General features: G+C 45.1%; 1 protein-coding gene across 1 annotated transcript in view; it reads left to right on the top strand.

Moving 5' to 3' along the window:
* The first annotated feature begins 4,115 nt into the window (after positions 1 to 4,115).
* The window catches only part of NXN (nucleoredoxin), a 163,853-nt gene continuing 151,953 nt past the window's right edge, over positions 4,116 to 16,015 (top strand). Inside the window, exon 1 of the mRNA XM_036268806.1 lies at positions 4,116 to 4,525. Coding sequence (XP_036124699.1) covers positions 4,160 to 4,525 — 366 coding nt within the window. The 5' untranslated portion in view covers positions 4,116 to 4,159. The remainder of the gene's footprint in view (positions 4,526 to 16,015) is intronic.

The following is a 16,015-nucleotide window of genomic DNA, read 5'->3' on the forward strand; positions in this document are numbered from 1 at the left end:
GACTATAGTGGCCCAGACCCTTCAGGAATAAAGATTTGAGTCACTTCACCAGGTAAAGAACCATGGCCAGATGTGCTTTTTGAAGGCAAAGCGGATACAAAAAGGGTAGAAAAGAAGGTAGTTATAACTACTGGCTATGGACACATGACTAGTTATAGAAATGAGAGCTGTAATTGTCATCAGCATTTCCTCCTTATGTTGTTATTAATATGTTTGTATGTGTGCATTTGAGTATGGCAAATATCTTTGTCTCTTCTCTCTGATTCCCTTATCATGTAACATAAGATGTATAAACTTTATATCATAGTATTTAATATTGTTACTTTTACATCATTTGAGTATTTAAGTTACAGATGTCAAGGAGAGGAGTAAACATCTGTCGAGAACTTTACCTCCTCTTCTGGTGATGAGGTCAGTGCCTTTTTGGTTGCACATATATCATGTTAGATGGAATTATGACCCTCTTATTGTCTACATTTGAAGAGTAAGTATGATTTAAGGAAATGCCAAGTTGACAAGGGAGAGACTTGTGATGTGCCAACTTGACTGGGCCATGTGGTGCCCAGATATTTGGTTAAACATTATTCTGGATATGTCTGTGAAGGTGTTTCTAGATGAGATTAGCATGTGAACAGGTAGACTGAGTAAAGCAGATTGCCCTCCCTCCCCAGTGTGGTGGGCCTCATCCAATAGGCTGAAGGCCTGCATAGAACAAAAAAGTGAAGTAAGATGAAGGTGAGATAAGACTTTGCTCTCTCTGCCTGTCTTCGAGCTGGAACCTAGGTCTTCTCTTGCCTTCAAACTCAGACTTAGACTGGAACTTACACCATCAGTTCTCCTGAGTTTCAGGCCTTTGGACTTGGACTGGAACTATCACTGATTCTCCTGGGTCTCCAGCTGGCTGCCCATGGATTTTTGGGACTTCTTAGCCTCCATAATCATGTGAGTCGATTCCTTATCCTCTCTCTCTCTCTCTAAACACACACACACACACACACACACACACACACACACACATGTCTCTGGAGAATGAAGACTAAGTGTACAGAGAAATCTTCTTAATTCTTTTCAATGGCCAGATTATATCCCTAATGATGAAAGTGCCATAACTGAATCATCCTTATTGATACACAATTATGCCCATCCCTGTGTTTCTGTAATTTCACCAGTGTATCAGTAAATATCTGCACACATACATCTTTGTGTACAAATACTGCTACACCTGAAGACCAAGGAATGTGATTTTTGAATCTTAAAGGTGACAAACGTATATTTGTTCTGTGTATTCTTTGTATGACATCGTGTACCTTAGAATGCAATTACCCAATAAGAAAATGCTGTAATGTATATGTTCTGTACAACGACAGGCATTTTGTAGCTCCTTAATAACTATTTGAAGACAATAATAATTTTCAAAATAGCCAGTCAATTCATGTAACATAACGAGCTAAGTGCCAGTGAGGACATTCTCTTTAAGTGGGTCTCTTGAACTACATAAGCAGAGAGCGTGCTTGCGGCAAGCCAAAGGATTTGGCTATTCTTTACAGGAAGCCCAATGAGTCTCCCTGGGCCTCTTCTTGTAACAAACACCCACTAGAATTATGATTTTGGAATCATTTCCATTGCAAATCCCCTCTTTCCACGCCCCTTTAAAAGGCAGCTGTGATATTTGGCTTCTAACCAAGGCCTGCTGCACCAACAATTCTCTAAATTTTATTTATATTTCATGTGCAGCATGTTCAAACTCTCACTTTCCCAGGTGCCAGATGCTGGTTTGGACACACTCCAGTGGAAAGTGCTTTCCTGTAAAATAATGAAAGTAAAATGCCGAACAAACCTCCTCTTTATATCGGACTTGCACCTAGTTTACCAAAGTTAAGTACTTTAATAATGGCTTCACTATTTTCCCAAGTTTGCAATCCCCCAAATTCCCTCTTCACCTACCTCCACACCAAATCATCCTTTGGCTTCCGTAGGATATAAAAGCTTATAGTCATTTCACATTTCTTCAGTGTTCATCTGAAAATGTTGGAGTATAGGAATCTTTCTGTCTCACATGCTTTCAATGGTGCCTGATATAATCTACCCACACGTATTTAAAATATGATTTAGGTGAGAAGATTAAGCATTAATCCATTTACAGGATTTTTTTTAATCCTCACCTGAGGATATTTTTCCATAGAGTGGGAGGGAAGGGAAGAGAGAGAAACATCAGTGTGAGAAAGACATCGACTGGCTGCCTCCTGCATGACCCCGACCAGGGCTGGGACAAACCACAACCGAGGTTTGTGCCCTTGACCGAAATCAAACCCTGAACTCATTGGTTCGCGGGCTGACACTCTAACCGCTGAGCCTAACCGACCAGGGCCATTTACAGGATTTTAAAAGATATCTAATAACTTAATGTCTGTTTTAATATCTTTAACATGTTTTTCTCAAAAAAGCGATGCTTTCTGTGTTTTACAATAATAATGTCCTTGCAGTGGCACCGAATGTTGGCATGACACTCTAAAAATTAACTCAGAATTTGCCTCTGTGATAGGGTTTCTTCCTGCTTAAAGGCAGTCCTCAATCCAAATAACCTGTTTGGGAAATGAGAAGCAGTATTAGGTAGATACTAAGAAAATGAGTATAATTTTTTTAGAGATTGCCAGTCCACTCTTGGCTTCCATTTTTATCTCTTGCACAGGTTGTATGGTAATATTTCACTGACCTGAAAACCAGTAAAATTCCTTGTTCTATCCCAGGAAAATTGAGAACCTTAGGCATGAAAATTGTACTAAAAGCTTGTGGTTATATTCTGAGGTTTAAATGAACTCTATAAAGTGCACTGTGATTTGCATGAGTGTTAAGCCGCTATAAAAGAACAAAAATTTCTGCTTGGCTGCCAAATTATCTTTCACATAGTATTGGGCTCTGTAGATCTCATTTTCTTTTTCACTATTTCCATTAGATGGCGGTAGATACCCAAGAAATAACTTGGGAAGGACTGACGGGTGGAGGGCGGTAAGAAGAGCATTTTTTCCCTTTTCACTGGGTTGTTGGTAGCTGAGCTGACACACACTGAAGGTCGTAGATTGCGGGTGGGTGTGGCACACATTTGATTTTCTGTGTGTGTGTGGCCGGATGACTTGCCACAGACCACCTGTTTAATCCAGGTTCTCTCTAAGCATAGGGTAGCATCTTGCCAGCTGGCAAAAATAAATAAATAAATAAAAAATTCCCTAGAATATTTTTCAACTATCAATAGACCTGCTATGAGCTATGGAATCATTCAGGAGAGCAGCTAGCATCGATTTAAAGATGCTGAGGCGTCTGTTGCATACATTTGTGGAGATGGAAGACAGCCGCTCGCTGGCGGGGGAATGACTGTGCGCACTGTGGACTGAAATCCCCTAGTGCGACCTGCGATCAACCCGCAAGTATTGTGGATTCCCTCACGTGTGCCTAGTACCAGATCAGAAACTACACAAGAAATGCAAGAGGTGGTGTCCTCCAGTCTTTTTACAGTAGAGAACACAAAACATACACACAGAGAAAGAAGCATCGAGCCAGACCTAGCCTGAGAAAAGGATACTTGTGTCAAGGTGGTAAGTCCTGTAAGCCTTACGAGAGAGAGGTCAGTGGGGTACCAAATGGCTTTTTGTAGGGAGGAAGAAAGGAGGGGGAGGAATAGAAAGGGTAAGAGAACTTGGGTGGGGGGGGGGACCGTAGGAAACTTTGGAGAAGTCCGGAGAGTACTGAGAATTTGGGGGGGAATAAAGAGAGGGGCAAGGCTAAGTCCAGCAGCCTTGGAAAGGCGGGTTCAGCGGACCCTTCTTTCTTCACTTAGGTTCCAGGCATTCCCGCCGGAGTGGAGCATTTCTGGTCAGCTTCCAGGCCAGGGCTGTTCCCCCAACACTTGGCCACGCGGTGGAAGCCGGCGCCCAGTGCCCTTGCGGCTGCTGACCGAGCCAGGGCGGACCGCGCTGCCTGGGACGACCACGGAGGGGGCGTGGCGAAGGCGGGCCGGAGGGGGCGTGGCGTGGGCGGGCCCGTGTGGGCGGGGCTCTCCTCTCGCCGCCGCCGCCGCCGCTGCCGCCTCCGCCCGCCGCGCGGACCGAGGGAGCGGGGTCGCCGCCGCCTGCACGCCCGCTTGCCGGGGCTGCGGTGGGCCAGGATGTCGGGCTTCCTGGAGGAGCTGCTCGGCGAAAAGCTGGTGACGGGCGGCGGCGAGGAAGTGGACGTACACTCTCTGGGCGCCCGCGGCATCTCGCTGCTCGGGCTCTACTTCGGCTGCAGCCTGAGCGCCCCCTGCGCGCAGCTCAGCGCCAGCCTGGCCGCTTTCTACGGCCGCCTGCGGGGGGACGCTGCGGCCGGGCCGGGGGCTGGGGCCGGGCCGGGGGCCGGGGCGGCCGCGGAGCCGGAGCCGCGGCGCCGCCTGGAGATCGTCTTCGTGTCCTCGGACCAGGACCAGCGGCAGTGGCAGGACTTCGTGCGGGACATGCCGTGGCTGGCGCTGCCCTACAAGGAGAAGCACAGGAAGGTGAGCGGCGCGGGCCTCGTCGGCGCCCCCGGCCTGGGTGCACACCCCGCGCGTTCCCGGGAGCCCGGTCCTCGCCGCCCCCCGCCCGCCGATCCACCCCGCTGTCCCTTCTGCCCCTCCTCCATCTTTGCACGCGCTTTCCCTCTTGTCCCTCAGTGTCCCCTTCCTCTCTCAGTTCCTGCCTCCCATCCCGGGACCCCGCCGGGTTGGGGCTCCCGCGGCAACTCCTCGGTGCCTGTGCCAGGCCGCGCCCGAGGGGGAAGTTTGACACCCTTCGGCCCCTCGACCCCGGCTTGCTTCTTGAGGAGTCGAGAGACCTGTCGGCACAAGTTGGGAGCCTCGCGTGGGGGAGGCTGCGCTGGGGGTTCCGATTCCGTGACCCTTGCCGTGGGCCAGAGGTGCCGGGAGAGGCCGCCTGGGTCCCTCAGCCACTGGACTCCTCGCGGATACCTGTAGTGGGTGGGGGAGGGCGCTAGCCCCCTACCCATAATGCCCAAACCAGGAAGTTTCTTTTCTTTTAGAGAGAAATCTGCTTTTTGGGGGACCCCTCCCCCTGGGACCCTGGACCCAGAGGCGGAGGCCAGGCTGCCCTGCGCCTGGGAGAGGCGGCCGCTGACCGTGGCTTTGGGCAAGAAGGGAACTCCTCTCCCATTTGCATTCTCTCTGCACCCCGGGCTGAGCTAGTGGCCACCCGGGAGCTTTTCATTGTCTGGCTGTCTAGGCATCCTCTCCAGATTCCTCCCAGGCACTGGAACAGACCCGTCCTTGCAGATCTTATTTGCTTGGTTGGTGGGCCACTGTCGTCTTGGCATGCTTCGAATTAAATGCTGAACTGATCCCATAGGTGCAGATTGACTGGCAGAACGAGGATTTGGGAAATTTATACTTCGCTGTCAACTTCTCATTCCTCCCAGTTTGCAGCTGAAGTTAGTTTGGGTTTTTGAGTGTATCTGTTGGATGAAGATGTCTGTTTTTAATAAAATGAATTCAGGAAAATTTGTCATGTATTGAAACAAAAAGTTTTGGGGCACTCATTCTTAATTAGTATGCAACATGTGAATTCAGTCCCTTCCGTTTTTGAGGAGAATCTCAATTTGTGGACAGGGGAAGGCCTGTTCTGGGGGCCTTTAGGTTCCTCTAGGGAGGATGGTAACGGCATGCCATGTGTTTCTTTTATAGAATTTTGTTGAGAAGCATGATTTAGATTTAGTGAGAGCAAAAGGCTTATACTGTGACCCCAAATGTCTCCCGTAAATCATCCATCATGAAGCAGTGTAAGGTACAGACTTGGGATTTAAAGTATGAAATACAGTTTAGCAAATACAGTTTGTACATGAACACTGGAAAAACATGGACCCACTAACCACACAGAGGCAAAACTTGGCATTTTAACCACTTTTTAGGTGATTTTGCCCATCTTTGATTTATACGTTTGGTGGTGCATTAATATGAATGGTTAGTCCTTTTTTGTTTTACAATATGGAACGCTTTGTTTTCCTTAGAGGTTGTTTTATAGGCCTTTTGGGGAGGAATAATGTTCAGAAAGTGAGTTACCAAGTAATATTTTCATCATTATGGCAAGTTTCTATTGTAGACCAAAGTCTGTGTAAAATAATGTCTTTATTGGGCAATGCCAGTGATTTCTAGTTTTGCAAACATCCAGTGATGGTAAAATGTGACAGACCTAAGGCCTATTGTGATTTTCACAGTGGGGGAAATAAATTGGCTGGATAGTAAAAATGTGGAGCAAATTGAGATGTTTTGCAAATGCCAGCAGCTTTTTCTCAAAAATGGAGAATATTTGATATGACATAGACATAGACCATGTCTGGTTCCCTATGCCCTGGCCAGTCCCTTTGCATGAAAAAAAGTGGTCTCTGGCCATAGCCTGGACCTTCTAATTCTACCAGGATGAGAGTCTGGAAGACACAAGGCAGACCCTCACTTGAAAATACAGTTCAGAAAGCTGCACATGCCCAAACCATGGTGCATTCGCATTTAACATTTTTATATTTTGCTCAGAGTTTTTCTGTTTACTTTGTTCTCTAAAACAAGTCCAGTTTCTGTTCTTGGATGGTTGTGAATAGGCAACTCAAGATCTTATGCCAGAAGCATTCATATTTGAGGTGATACCACCAGGTAAAAAGACTCCAGCTGTGTTTCTTATGGAAAACATACTCTTGGAAATTACAAAAGCTGTGCACTCACTTTAAAAGGAGTTATTTCCCCCCCTGAAACCAAAGAGATGTAGAACAAATTCCTCTTCTGTAATTTTGAGTTTTTGTCTCCCTTGTTTGAAGTTGGGGTACTTAGAAGTCTGTGAGCTTGTGATGCCAATTCCATGATAAGAACAGTGACAAGTCCAAGGCACCCCCAGTTTAGGGTTCTGGGTGGATGAAAACTTACCTTCTTGTTCATGGACCTTGTCTGTGTTTTACCAACTATAAAAATAGCTTTAAAGAAGAAAACTTTGTTTTACACTGAAGATAAACCGAAGTTCCAGATTACGAATTTTTTAAAGTTCTCATTAACATGGGTTCTTTAAAACCATCCATGTACTTCCCATTGGGATAACAAAGGATATGGTTCTAATTAGTTATTGGCTGGCATTTCTCTAAAGAAAATTGAAAAATTATGGTGGGGGAAGAAAATGCCGTGTGGTATTTCTTTTTTTTCTTCTTTTATTAATTTCCCCTTTTCTGTAGTAAGAAAGCCTGGGGATGACCATATAGGTGAAGCCTTTGTTTTGCCTGGCTCCTCTCACCTTGGTTGGAGCTGTGAGAAAACAGCAAATAAAAGAATTCCAGCATCTTTTAAAACAAATTTCTTGACCGAAGGTCGTCCTGTTTCTACTTGCTTTAGTGGTAGGTGTGAAAGTAATTGAAGCTTTGCTTTTTGGCTTCCAAGCACACACACATAACTAGCTGTATAGCAATTGTAATTAGACGATAATAGAACTTGGAGTGAATTTATAAGAGCAGTTTTGTGAGGAAACATAATCCTGAAGTTAATAAGGCAGGTCGACTTGTTTTAAGTAGGTTTGTTTTTTGTTTTGTTGGTAGACCTTGTTCCTCTTTCTGAAGAGCGAGAATGTGAGGAGTAGTTGGAAAGTGGTGAGGATTTGGACTTTTGAGATTTTTTTTATCTGTCCCATTAGAAGTTATTTAGTTGTCAGAACTGGAGAGTTGATCTCCCGGATCTGCTTCAGCATCACAGAAGAGAGCACTGGTTTTGGTTTTAAAGCCACAGGACTCAGCGTTGCCTGGGCTGGATGCCTGATGGAAAACATTTGATCAGTGTGGGTGTGCTGACATCAAAGGGCACAGGTTTGCTGGGGTCTGGCTCGGTCCTGGAACTTCCTGCCTGACAAAGGGGAAGAGAAAGTCTGACAGGAGAGCAGCAGAGTTAGGGGACTCTGCTCCAGCATCCCTGGTCTACCTGTTGTAGCTAGGATAAGTGGAATCTTCTTTCCACCCTATGTGGGTTGCTTGCTCTTCGTGGTTCTTTTGGTTCAGACTAAGTCAGATGCTTGGCCTAGAATTCACCTAAATCCCTTTGGCTCTTTGGAGGGGGCAAGATTTGGTACTAACCCAAACAGTCTCACAGCTCCATCTCTCCCAACTCTTTCTTCCTTAAATCCAAATACTCGAGCCTCTAAGAGAACAATTTCTACAACACTGACAGACTACTTTTTATCAAGATGGTAAAAGGTAGCAAAAAGCACACCTTTGGGAAAATTGGAGTTTTCTGCCTTCTGCGTAAGGAGCCCGCACCATCCAGGAGAGGCTCCCTCTCTTGACTGTGTTCCCAGGACTTGGGTCCGTCTAATAAAAGACAACAGTCCATTCCTGGCCGGTTTGGCTCAGCAGTTAGAGCGTCAGCCTGTGGTCCAGAGAGACCCGGGTTCGATTCCGGCTACGGGCATGTACCTCGGTTGCAGTTTGTCCCCGGCCCTGGTTGGGTCATGCGAGAGGCAGCCACTCGATGTGTCCCTTTCACATCGATGTTTTTCTCTCTCTCTCTCTCCCTCCCACTTTATCTGAGCAAAAAAATGGAGAAATGTCCTCAGATGAGGATAAAAAAAAAAGACAACAGTCCAATTAAAGTAATAACAATTTTCCTTGAGAGGCCTTTTCGTTTTTCCATTATTTGTATTTTTTAATGTCATTTTTCTTCTCTGCATAATGATGCTGTCTAGTGTAGTGCCTAAAAAGATGGACTCTTGTCAATCTGCCTGAGTTCAGATCCTGGCTCTGCCATTTATAAGCTCTGTGACCTTGTGCAAGTTATCCTCATGTCTGTACCTCAGGTTCCTCATCTATAAAGTGGAGATGGTAATAGCAGCTGCTGCCTAGGACTGCTGTAAAGACTACATGAGATAATGTACACATGCCTGGCAGATAGTATGTGCTCCGTAGGTGCTAGCTATTATTTGTTAACATGTTGTCATGAAGTTTAGTGATTCATGTCATAGCTTGGGCCTTTGGAATATATCACATTATAGAATTGCCAAACTGTTATGAAGTGTGATTTTTAACTTTTCAAACAAATGACTTTTTTTTTTATCCTCACCTGAGGACATGTTTCCATTTTTGTTCAGATAGAGTGGGAGGGAGAGAGAGAGAGAAAGAAACATCGACGTGAAAGGGACACATTGAGTGGCTGCCTCTCATACGACCCCAACCAGGGTCAGGGACAAATCACAACCGAGGCACATGCCCTTGACCAGAATCGAACATGCGACTCATTGGTCCACGGGCTGACGCTCTAACCGCTGAGCCAAACTGGCCAGGACACAAATGACTTTTATAAGCATACAGGGGGATACAGTTAAGCAGTTGAAAGATTTGCCCTCAAAAAGATTATAATTGAGTAGAAAGACCTAGAAGAATGAAACAAAAGCAAATGAATATATACATATATTTTTTTTATCCTCACCCAAGGATATTTTTCCATTTTTTGTACAGATAGAGTGGGAGGGAGAGAGAAGAAGGGAGAGAGAGAGAGAGAAACATCGACGTGAAGGGACACATCGAGTGGCTGCCACCCGCACGACCAACCAGGGCCGGGGACAAACTGCAACCGAAGTACGTGCCCTTAGCGGGAACCGAACCCGGGTCTCTCCGGACCGCAGGCCGACGCACTAACCGCTGAGCCAAACTGGCCAGGGGAAAAGCAAATGAATATTAAAAAAAAAAACAAAACGACTGTTCCTTAAAATACTTGATAGTATCACCAGGCTGGTGTGGCTCAGTGGTTGAGCATCGACCCATGCACCAGGAGGTCGCCAGTTCAGTTCCCGGTCAGGGCACATGCCCAGGTTGTGAGCCCGATCCCCAGTGTGGGGCATGCAGGAGATGGCCCGTCGATGTTCTTTTTTTTTCTTTCTTTTTTTTTTATCCTCACCCGAGGACATTTTCCCATTTTTTGTTCAGATAGAGTGGGAGGGAGAGAGAGAGAGAGAGAAACATCGATGTGAAAGGGACACATCGAGTGGTTGCCACCCACACAACCAACCAGGGCCGGGGACAAATTGCAACTGAGGTACGTGCCCTTAGCGGGAACCAAACCCAGGTCTCTCTGAACCGCAGGCCGACGCTCTAACCGCTGAGCCAAACTGGCCAGGGCCCGTCGATGTTCTCTCATCAATATTTTTCTCTCTCTTCCTCTCCCTTCTTTCTCTAAAATCAAGAAAGAAAAAAAAAATTAAAAAGTAAAATCCTTGATAGTACTGATATTGACTTGGCTCCATACTTCTATTTGCCCTGGAAACAGAGACAGCAGGTCAATGAAGCATAAGCATGATAAAGGGTGACAACTGTAAGATAATGAGGCCCTCTTCTTGCTAGAGATTCATTATGTACTTGGTGATGGTTTTGTGCTGTGCCAGTGCTGTTAGGTGTATCTTCCCTGACGGCTGCTTCGATCTGGGCAGCACGGAAGCTGTGGATTGCTGCTCTTTCACGCGGGAAGAAGTAGGCCGTGCCAGGTCTCTGGAGCAGTAGAAACCTCACCCCAGCTCTGGAATGCTGTAAGATAGCTTTGCTCAGACTTGTAGCCGTTGCAGGTTTAATCCTTGTCTTCCAGTTATCGGCAAGGCCCCACTGACTAGCTGTCCACAGCTCTTGCTAATTAATTTGTCTTTTGATATGGGTTGGAATGTGAATCAGAGCACAGAGAAAAGCAGTGGGATTTGAGGTTAGGGTCATTGATTTTATTCTACTCTGGTTGTTTTTTGTTTCGTTTTTTCCCTCTTACCCTCTTTTTATCACTTTTTGATGGGAATCCTTGTTTTAATATCAGCACAAATTTGAGAAAGAAGGCTTTGTGTTGTAGATAGTAGGGGTCCGGGGTGAACAAGTCCCTTAGTGGGAGGGGTCTTCTTTCTGATAGGGCTTGGGGCTCCAGCCAGCCCCATTCTGAACTAGGCCAGCTCCTTACTGCATGATACCATTTCAGGGGGAAGCATAGGCTTGGAGTAGGATATGTTTTATTTCTTTAAAAAAATGTTTTTTTCTTTATTGATGTTAGAGAGAAAGGGAGAGGGAGAGAGAGAGATAGAAACATTGATGAGAGAGAACATCGATAGGCTGCCTCTTGCATGCCCCCCACTTGGGGATCAGGCCCACAACCTGGGCATGTGCCCTGACTGGGAATCAAACCGGCAACCTCTTGGTGCGTGGGTCAACACTCAACCACTGAGCTACACCAGGCAGGCAGGATGTGTTTTATTTCTTCATGTTCTGAATTCCAGCAGTTAACTACCAGGGTGCTTAGTTTTCTGTATTTCATTAATTTACCATTATGCTTACTCAAAGGCACTGAAAGAAAATGGCAATGAATTTAGAGTCTTTTTGCCGATTCTGACTTTCATGAAGCTCTTGTGTACTGTTGTTTTACATCTTGCCGGTATTTTAAAAATAAAGAATTCTTTTTTTTTTTTTTTTATCATCCTCACCCTAGGACATTTTTCCATTTTTTGTTCAGATAGAGTGGGAGGGAGAGAGAGGAAGAGAGAGAGAGAGAAACATCGATGTGAAAGGGACACATCGAGTGGTCGCCACCCGCACAACCAACCAGGGCCGGGGACAAACTGCAACCGAGGTACGTGCCCTTAGTGGGAACCGAACCCGGGTCCCTCCGGACCGCAGGCCGATGCTCTAACCGCTGAGCCAAACCGGCCAGGGCAAAAAATAAAGAATTCTTGAGTCTCAGGAGACCTTCTTGATTCTCTTCTACCCCTCGAATCCAAAGAGCACCGAGTCTTGTTGAATTGATCAGGCTGTCAACTTCATCCCTATCATCACTGCTTGAGTTCAGGCTTCATTCAGACCACTGTGTACCAGCAGCCTTCTCCTGGGGCTCCTTGCTTCCAGTGCTGACCTCTGAAATGATTCTCTAGTCTAGCTTCTCAAACTGTAGGCAACTCTCAGTTTTATTGTGTTGTTAATTTCCAGTCAGTCATGCACCAATACAAGTGGCTGGTCTCTGTCCTGTTCAACAAGATGAGCCCATTGATCAGAAGCTTGGATGTTGCTGTAATGTTGAGCTGCTGTGGACATTTCTAATGGCTCATTCTCAATTTCTATATGTGCCTTGTTGCCTTGGGCCAGTAACAATTCCTGGACAGGCACTGGGCTTGATCAGCACTGCTCTAGACTGTTGCCAGAATGGAATGCTAAACCCAAAAAGACAACTTTGATGATATCATCCTCCTGCTTCAGAATCCTTCAGAAGTTCGCAGTCTCTGGGGTCAGGTCCAAACTCTAGGCTCTAGAGTCTAGAGCATGCTCCCTAGTCTGTTCTCCCTCATCTCCCACTTGTGCAGTGTTTCTCTCTCCTCCTACCTGGCTGAGTTTGGAGCGTCTAGACTCAGCCCTGGTTTCCCTCCTCTGAGAAGCTTTCCTGTCTGTTTTCCCTCTGCAGAGGATGCTTCTGTGAGCATCCATAGATTGTGTGCCCAGATGTCCTAGCAATTAGCCATTTGTATTTTTTGCTTGTTCGTTTGTTTGTTTGGTTTTATCTTTTTCATTAGACAGTAAGCTCCTTGAGGACAGAAACCATCCAAAGGGAGGGGAAGATGATCAGTGTTTAGGTGCTGGGAACTGGATCACAGAAAGCAGGCGTGTGACTTTGGGACTGGTAACTTGAAAGCACAGTAGTTTCCACAGCATGTGTGTTGGAATGTGCACTTTCACTATTACTTAGCTTGATTTAAAAATTTACTGTTATAGCTGGGGCTTTAATTGAATTGTCTAATTGTATATACCCGCAGTATGTGGGCGCTTTTGTTTTTGTTTCTTAATGAGTGCTTTAAAGAGCTCTTAAATGAGCAAATGGATGCGTAACTCCATTGCCCTGTAATTCCGTGCTTAAAAATAGGAAAAGTCTCCACTCTATTTTTGAAATGTCCGTTAAAATAGTCTCCTATCTGCAGACCTATCATTCCATGCTTTTTTGGTTCATACATAGTCGGTGTTTCTCTAACATCTTTCTTCCAAGGAACTCCAAATGCATGCACATTACATCTTCTGGCACCTAATAATCAGTATATTAAGCGTTTTAATTTTTCAAAGTATGTTTGAGGTGGAGAACTGAAGCAAAGAGAACCGATTATTAGATCAGGGTCACAGTGTTGGATGAAAGGTCTCAGCTGAATTCCCTTAAATTCAACTCAGTCCTTTCTGTTCATGAAATTGTTTCTTAAAAAGTGTTCACATCAAACATTCTCTGTGGAGCCAAAAGTTCTCTTTTTTAACAAATGGCTTCTGGTGCGGATTCACTCTAGATATGCATAGACTCTGGAATAAGCTAGAGGTAGTTGAACTGCTTAAAGCATTTGCTGTTGCTTGGAAGACAGGAGAGCCGGAACTTCTTTTCTGTTGCTGCCTTTGGTGGTGGTGGTGGTTTTTAAAGGCCTTTTAATGATTTGGCTTTTTTTAGATCAGCCCCTGAAGTGCCCCCCCCCCCCACCTCCCCTTCATCCTCTGCAAAGCCTGAGGGCTGCTTTAGTGCTTTTGTTCAGAGACAAAATTGAACTTCAGGTATCCTGCCGAGATCCGAGGACTAAATCAGTCCTCCCTTTTATGAGGTTTTCAGAAACTGCTGTTCTAACTTCCAGTGAAATTTCAAACATGTGCTTTCTGCTTTATGACAAGTAAGAAGTATAGTAATTGAAAGTTGCTTGAGTGCTGTTATTCTGGAGTGAAACCCCGTAATGGAAACTTTTGTTCTGTGGCATCTGTGATTAAAAGCAAACATAAATTTTCTGCTGCTTGCTGGACATAACTCTTGGACCAGATATACAATGTATTTTTGTATGACCTGCTCTTCAGAAAATCCTTTTTAAAAAACAATGTAAGCTTCAAGTTCAGGATCCCTTTCTATCATCAATCACCCACTCCCCATTGGATTGTTTCAGTGTAGATACCAATTACAGGTAAATTCAAGTAACATTTCTACAGTTAATAATGCTTTTATCTTGGATCGCCGTTGAATAAAACAGGGTGCGGTTCAAGGGGTAGGTTTTCCCTCTTTGTTTTTGTAGGAGAATTTTACACAGATGAATCAGGTTAACAGTTTTTTATTTGTCTTTCTTGGTCAATATCCCTGGGATAAAAATCTGAATGGATTTAGTCTGGTTAAAATCAGAAGACGTTGCCTTTTTTCCCCCTTTAAACGAGATCAGGTCAAGACAGTTTGCTTTTGATCGTGGTGGCTGACAGCACAGCTGCCTCATCTGTTACTCATTTTTCAGGGTTTGATGTGAAATACGAAGATTGGGCAGAACAGGGCGCAATAGGGGAAAATCGCAATGCGACCCTCTGAGCTCCGGATGGCAGTGAACGTGGGTGTGAGGGTAGCGTGTTTCAGCTTTGGGCACATGCTTGACTGCAACTAATAGCATTTATATCCGTAGACCTTCAGAATGATTCCGTTATCGTAAGTGAATGTTTAAAGTCTGCTGCACCGTGGATGAGTATGGATGCTGGGTCTGGGTTTCCTAGGTTTGAGTCACTTTCCAGCGATGTAGCTTTGGTCCGAGTTACCTAACGAGTTTCACTGGTTCCTGAGCAGTGAAATGGAGATGACAGCATCTACCTTACAGCATTGTTAAGGGTTACTTAAGTTAACATTGGAAAAATATTTAGAACAATGCCTGGTCCATTGTAAGTGCCATTTAAATATTTACCCCAGGCTCCTTGGATTTCATTTCATATTTTATGGTTATTCAGATTACAGGAGAAAAGGATTTTCAGCTTTTTTTTTTCTTTGTATCCCCTCCCCACCACCACCACTCCCAGCATCTGGTTCTTAGCATCTAGTGGCCTATCGAATAGTCAGTTTCCCCTTCACTTTCTTAGTAGGACAGCAATAATTACATGTCCATTGGTTGGTTTGAGGGCTTACCTGTGTCTTTGAGTATGGGTGGAGTTCTAGACCAGCTCTTTGACTAACTGGGTGCTCAGTTTTACTGAATGGATTTGATTTTTACTTTTGAGCTTGGTGGGAGAGAGTAGGGGAGAGACACTGGTTTATGCAGATTTCTTTTATGCAGATTTCTTTTAACATTTCATTATGGAAAACTTCAGACGTCACACAGGAAGGGAATACAGTGCGGTGAACCCATGTGTACCCAGCAACCAGATACGATGATCATGGACTCCTGAACCCACCTACCCCTCACGGAATTACACTGTAGCTCTTCCCAGACATCTTTTTTTGTTTGTTTTTTAATCTTTTTTCCCCTTTATTGATTTTAGAGAGAAAGGAAGTGAGAAGGAGAGAGAGATAGAAACATTGATGAGACAACATCAATTAGCTGCCTCCCACATTCCCCCACTGGGGATCGGGCCCACAACCTGGGCATGTGTCCTGACCGGGAATCGAACCGGCGACCTCTTGGTGCATGGGTCGACACTCAGCCACTGAGCCACACTAGCCAGACGTTTTCCCAGACATCTTACCCATTTTCTTAATAAACATTTCACTAAAGTACTATTTAAAAAAAATAACCACAATATCACATCATACCTAAAACCCCCAGTAATTCCTTAGTATTGGCAAATATCCAGTCAGCATTCAGATGTCCCCAATTTCTCATACTTTTTAAAAAGTTGGTTTGTTTGATTCCAAATAAGGTCTACACCAGCAGTTCTCAGCCTGTGGGTCATGACCCCTTTGGGGGTCGAACGACTCTTTCACAGGGGTCACTTAAGACCATTGGAAATATGTGTTTTCTGATGGTCTTAGGGACCGAGACACCGGTCCTCTATCCATCTCCAGGCAGGTCTGCCCACATACAGCATGAGGAACTGTATTAAACGGTTGCGGCATTAGGAAGGTTGAGAACCACTGGCCTATACACTATGTTTGGTAGCTATGTCTCTAAAGTCTCTCTTATCCTCTAGTTTCCCCTCACCATTTATTTGTTGTTCCTCTCCATTTGAACTTTCTCTGTCCCTGGTCCACCTCCTTGCCACATTCCCA

Source organism: Molossus molossus, unplaced genomic scaffold (assembly GCF_014108415.1).
Source record: "Molossus molossus isolate mMolMol1 unplaced genomic scaffold, mMolMol1.p scaffold_m16_p_19, whole genome shotgun sequence".
Lineage (NCBI taxonomy): Eukaryota > Metazoa > Chordata > Mammalia > Chiroptera > Molossidae > Molossus > Molossus molossus.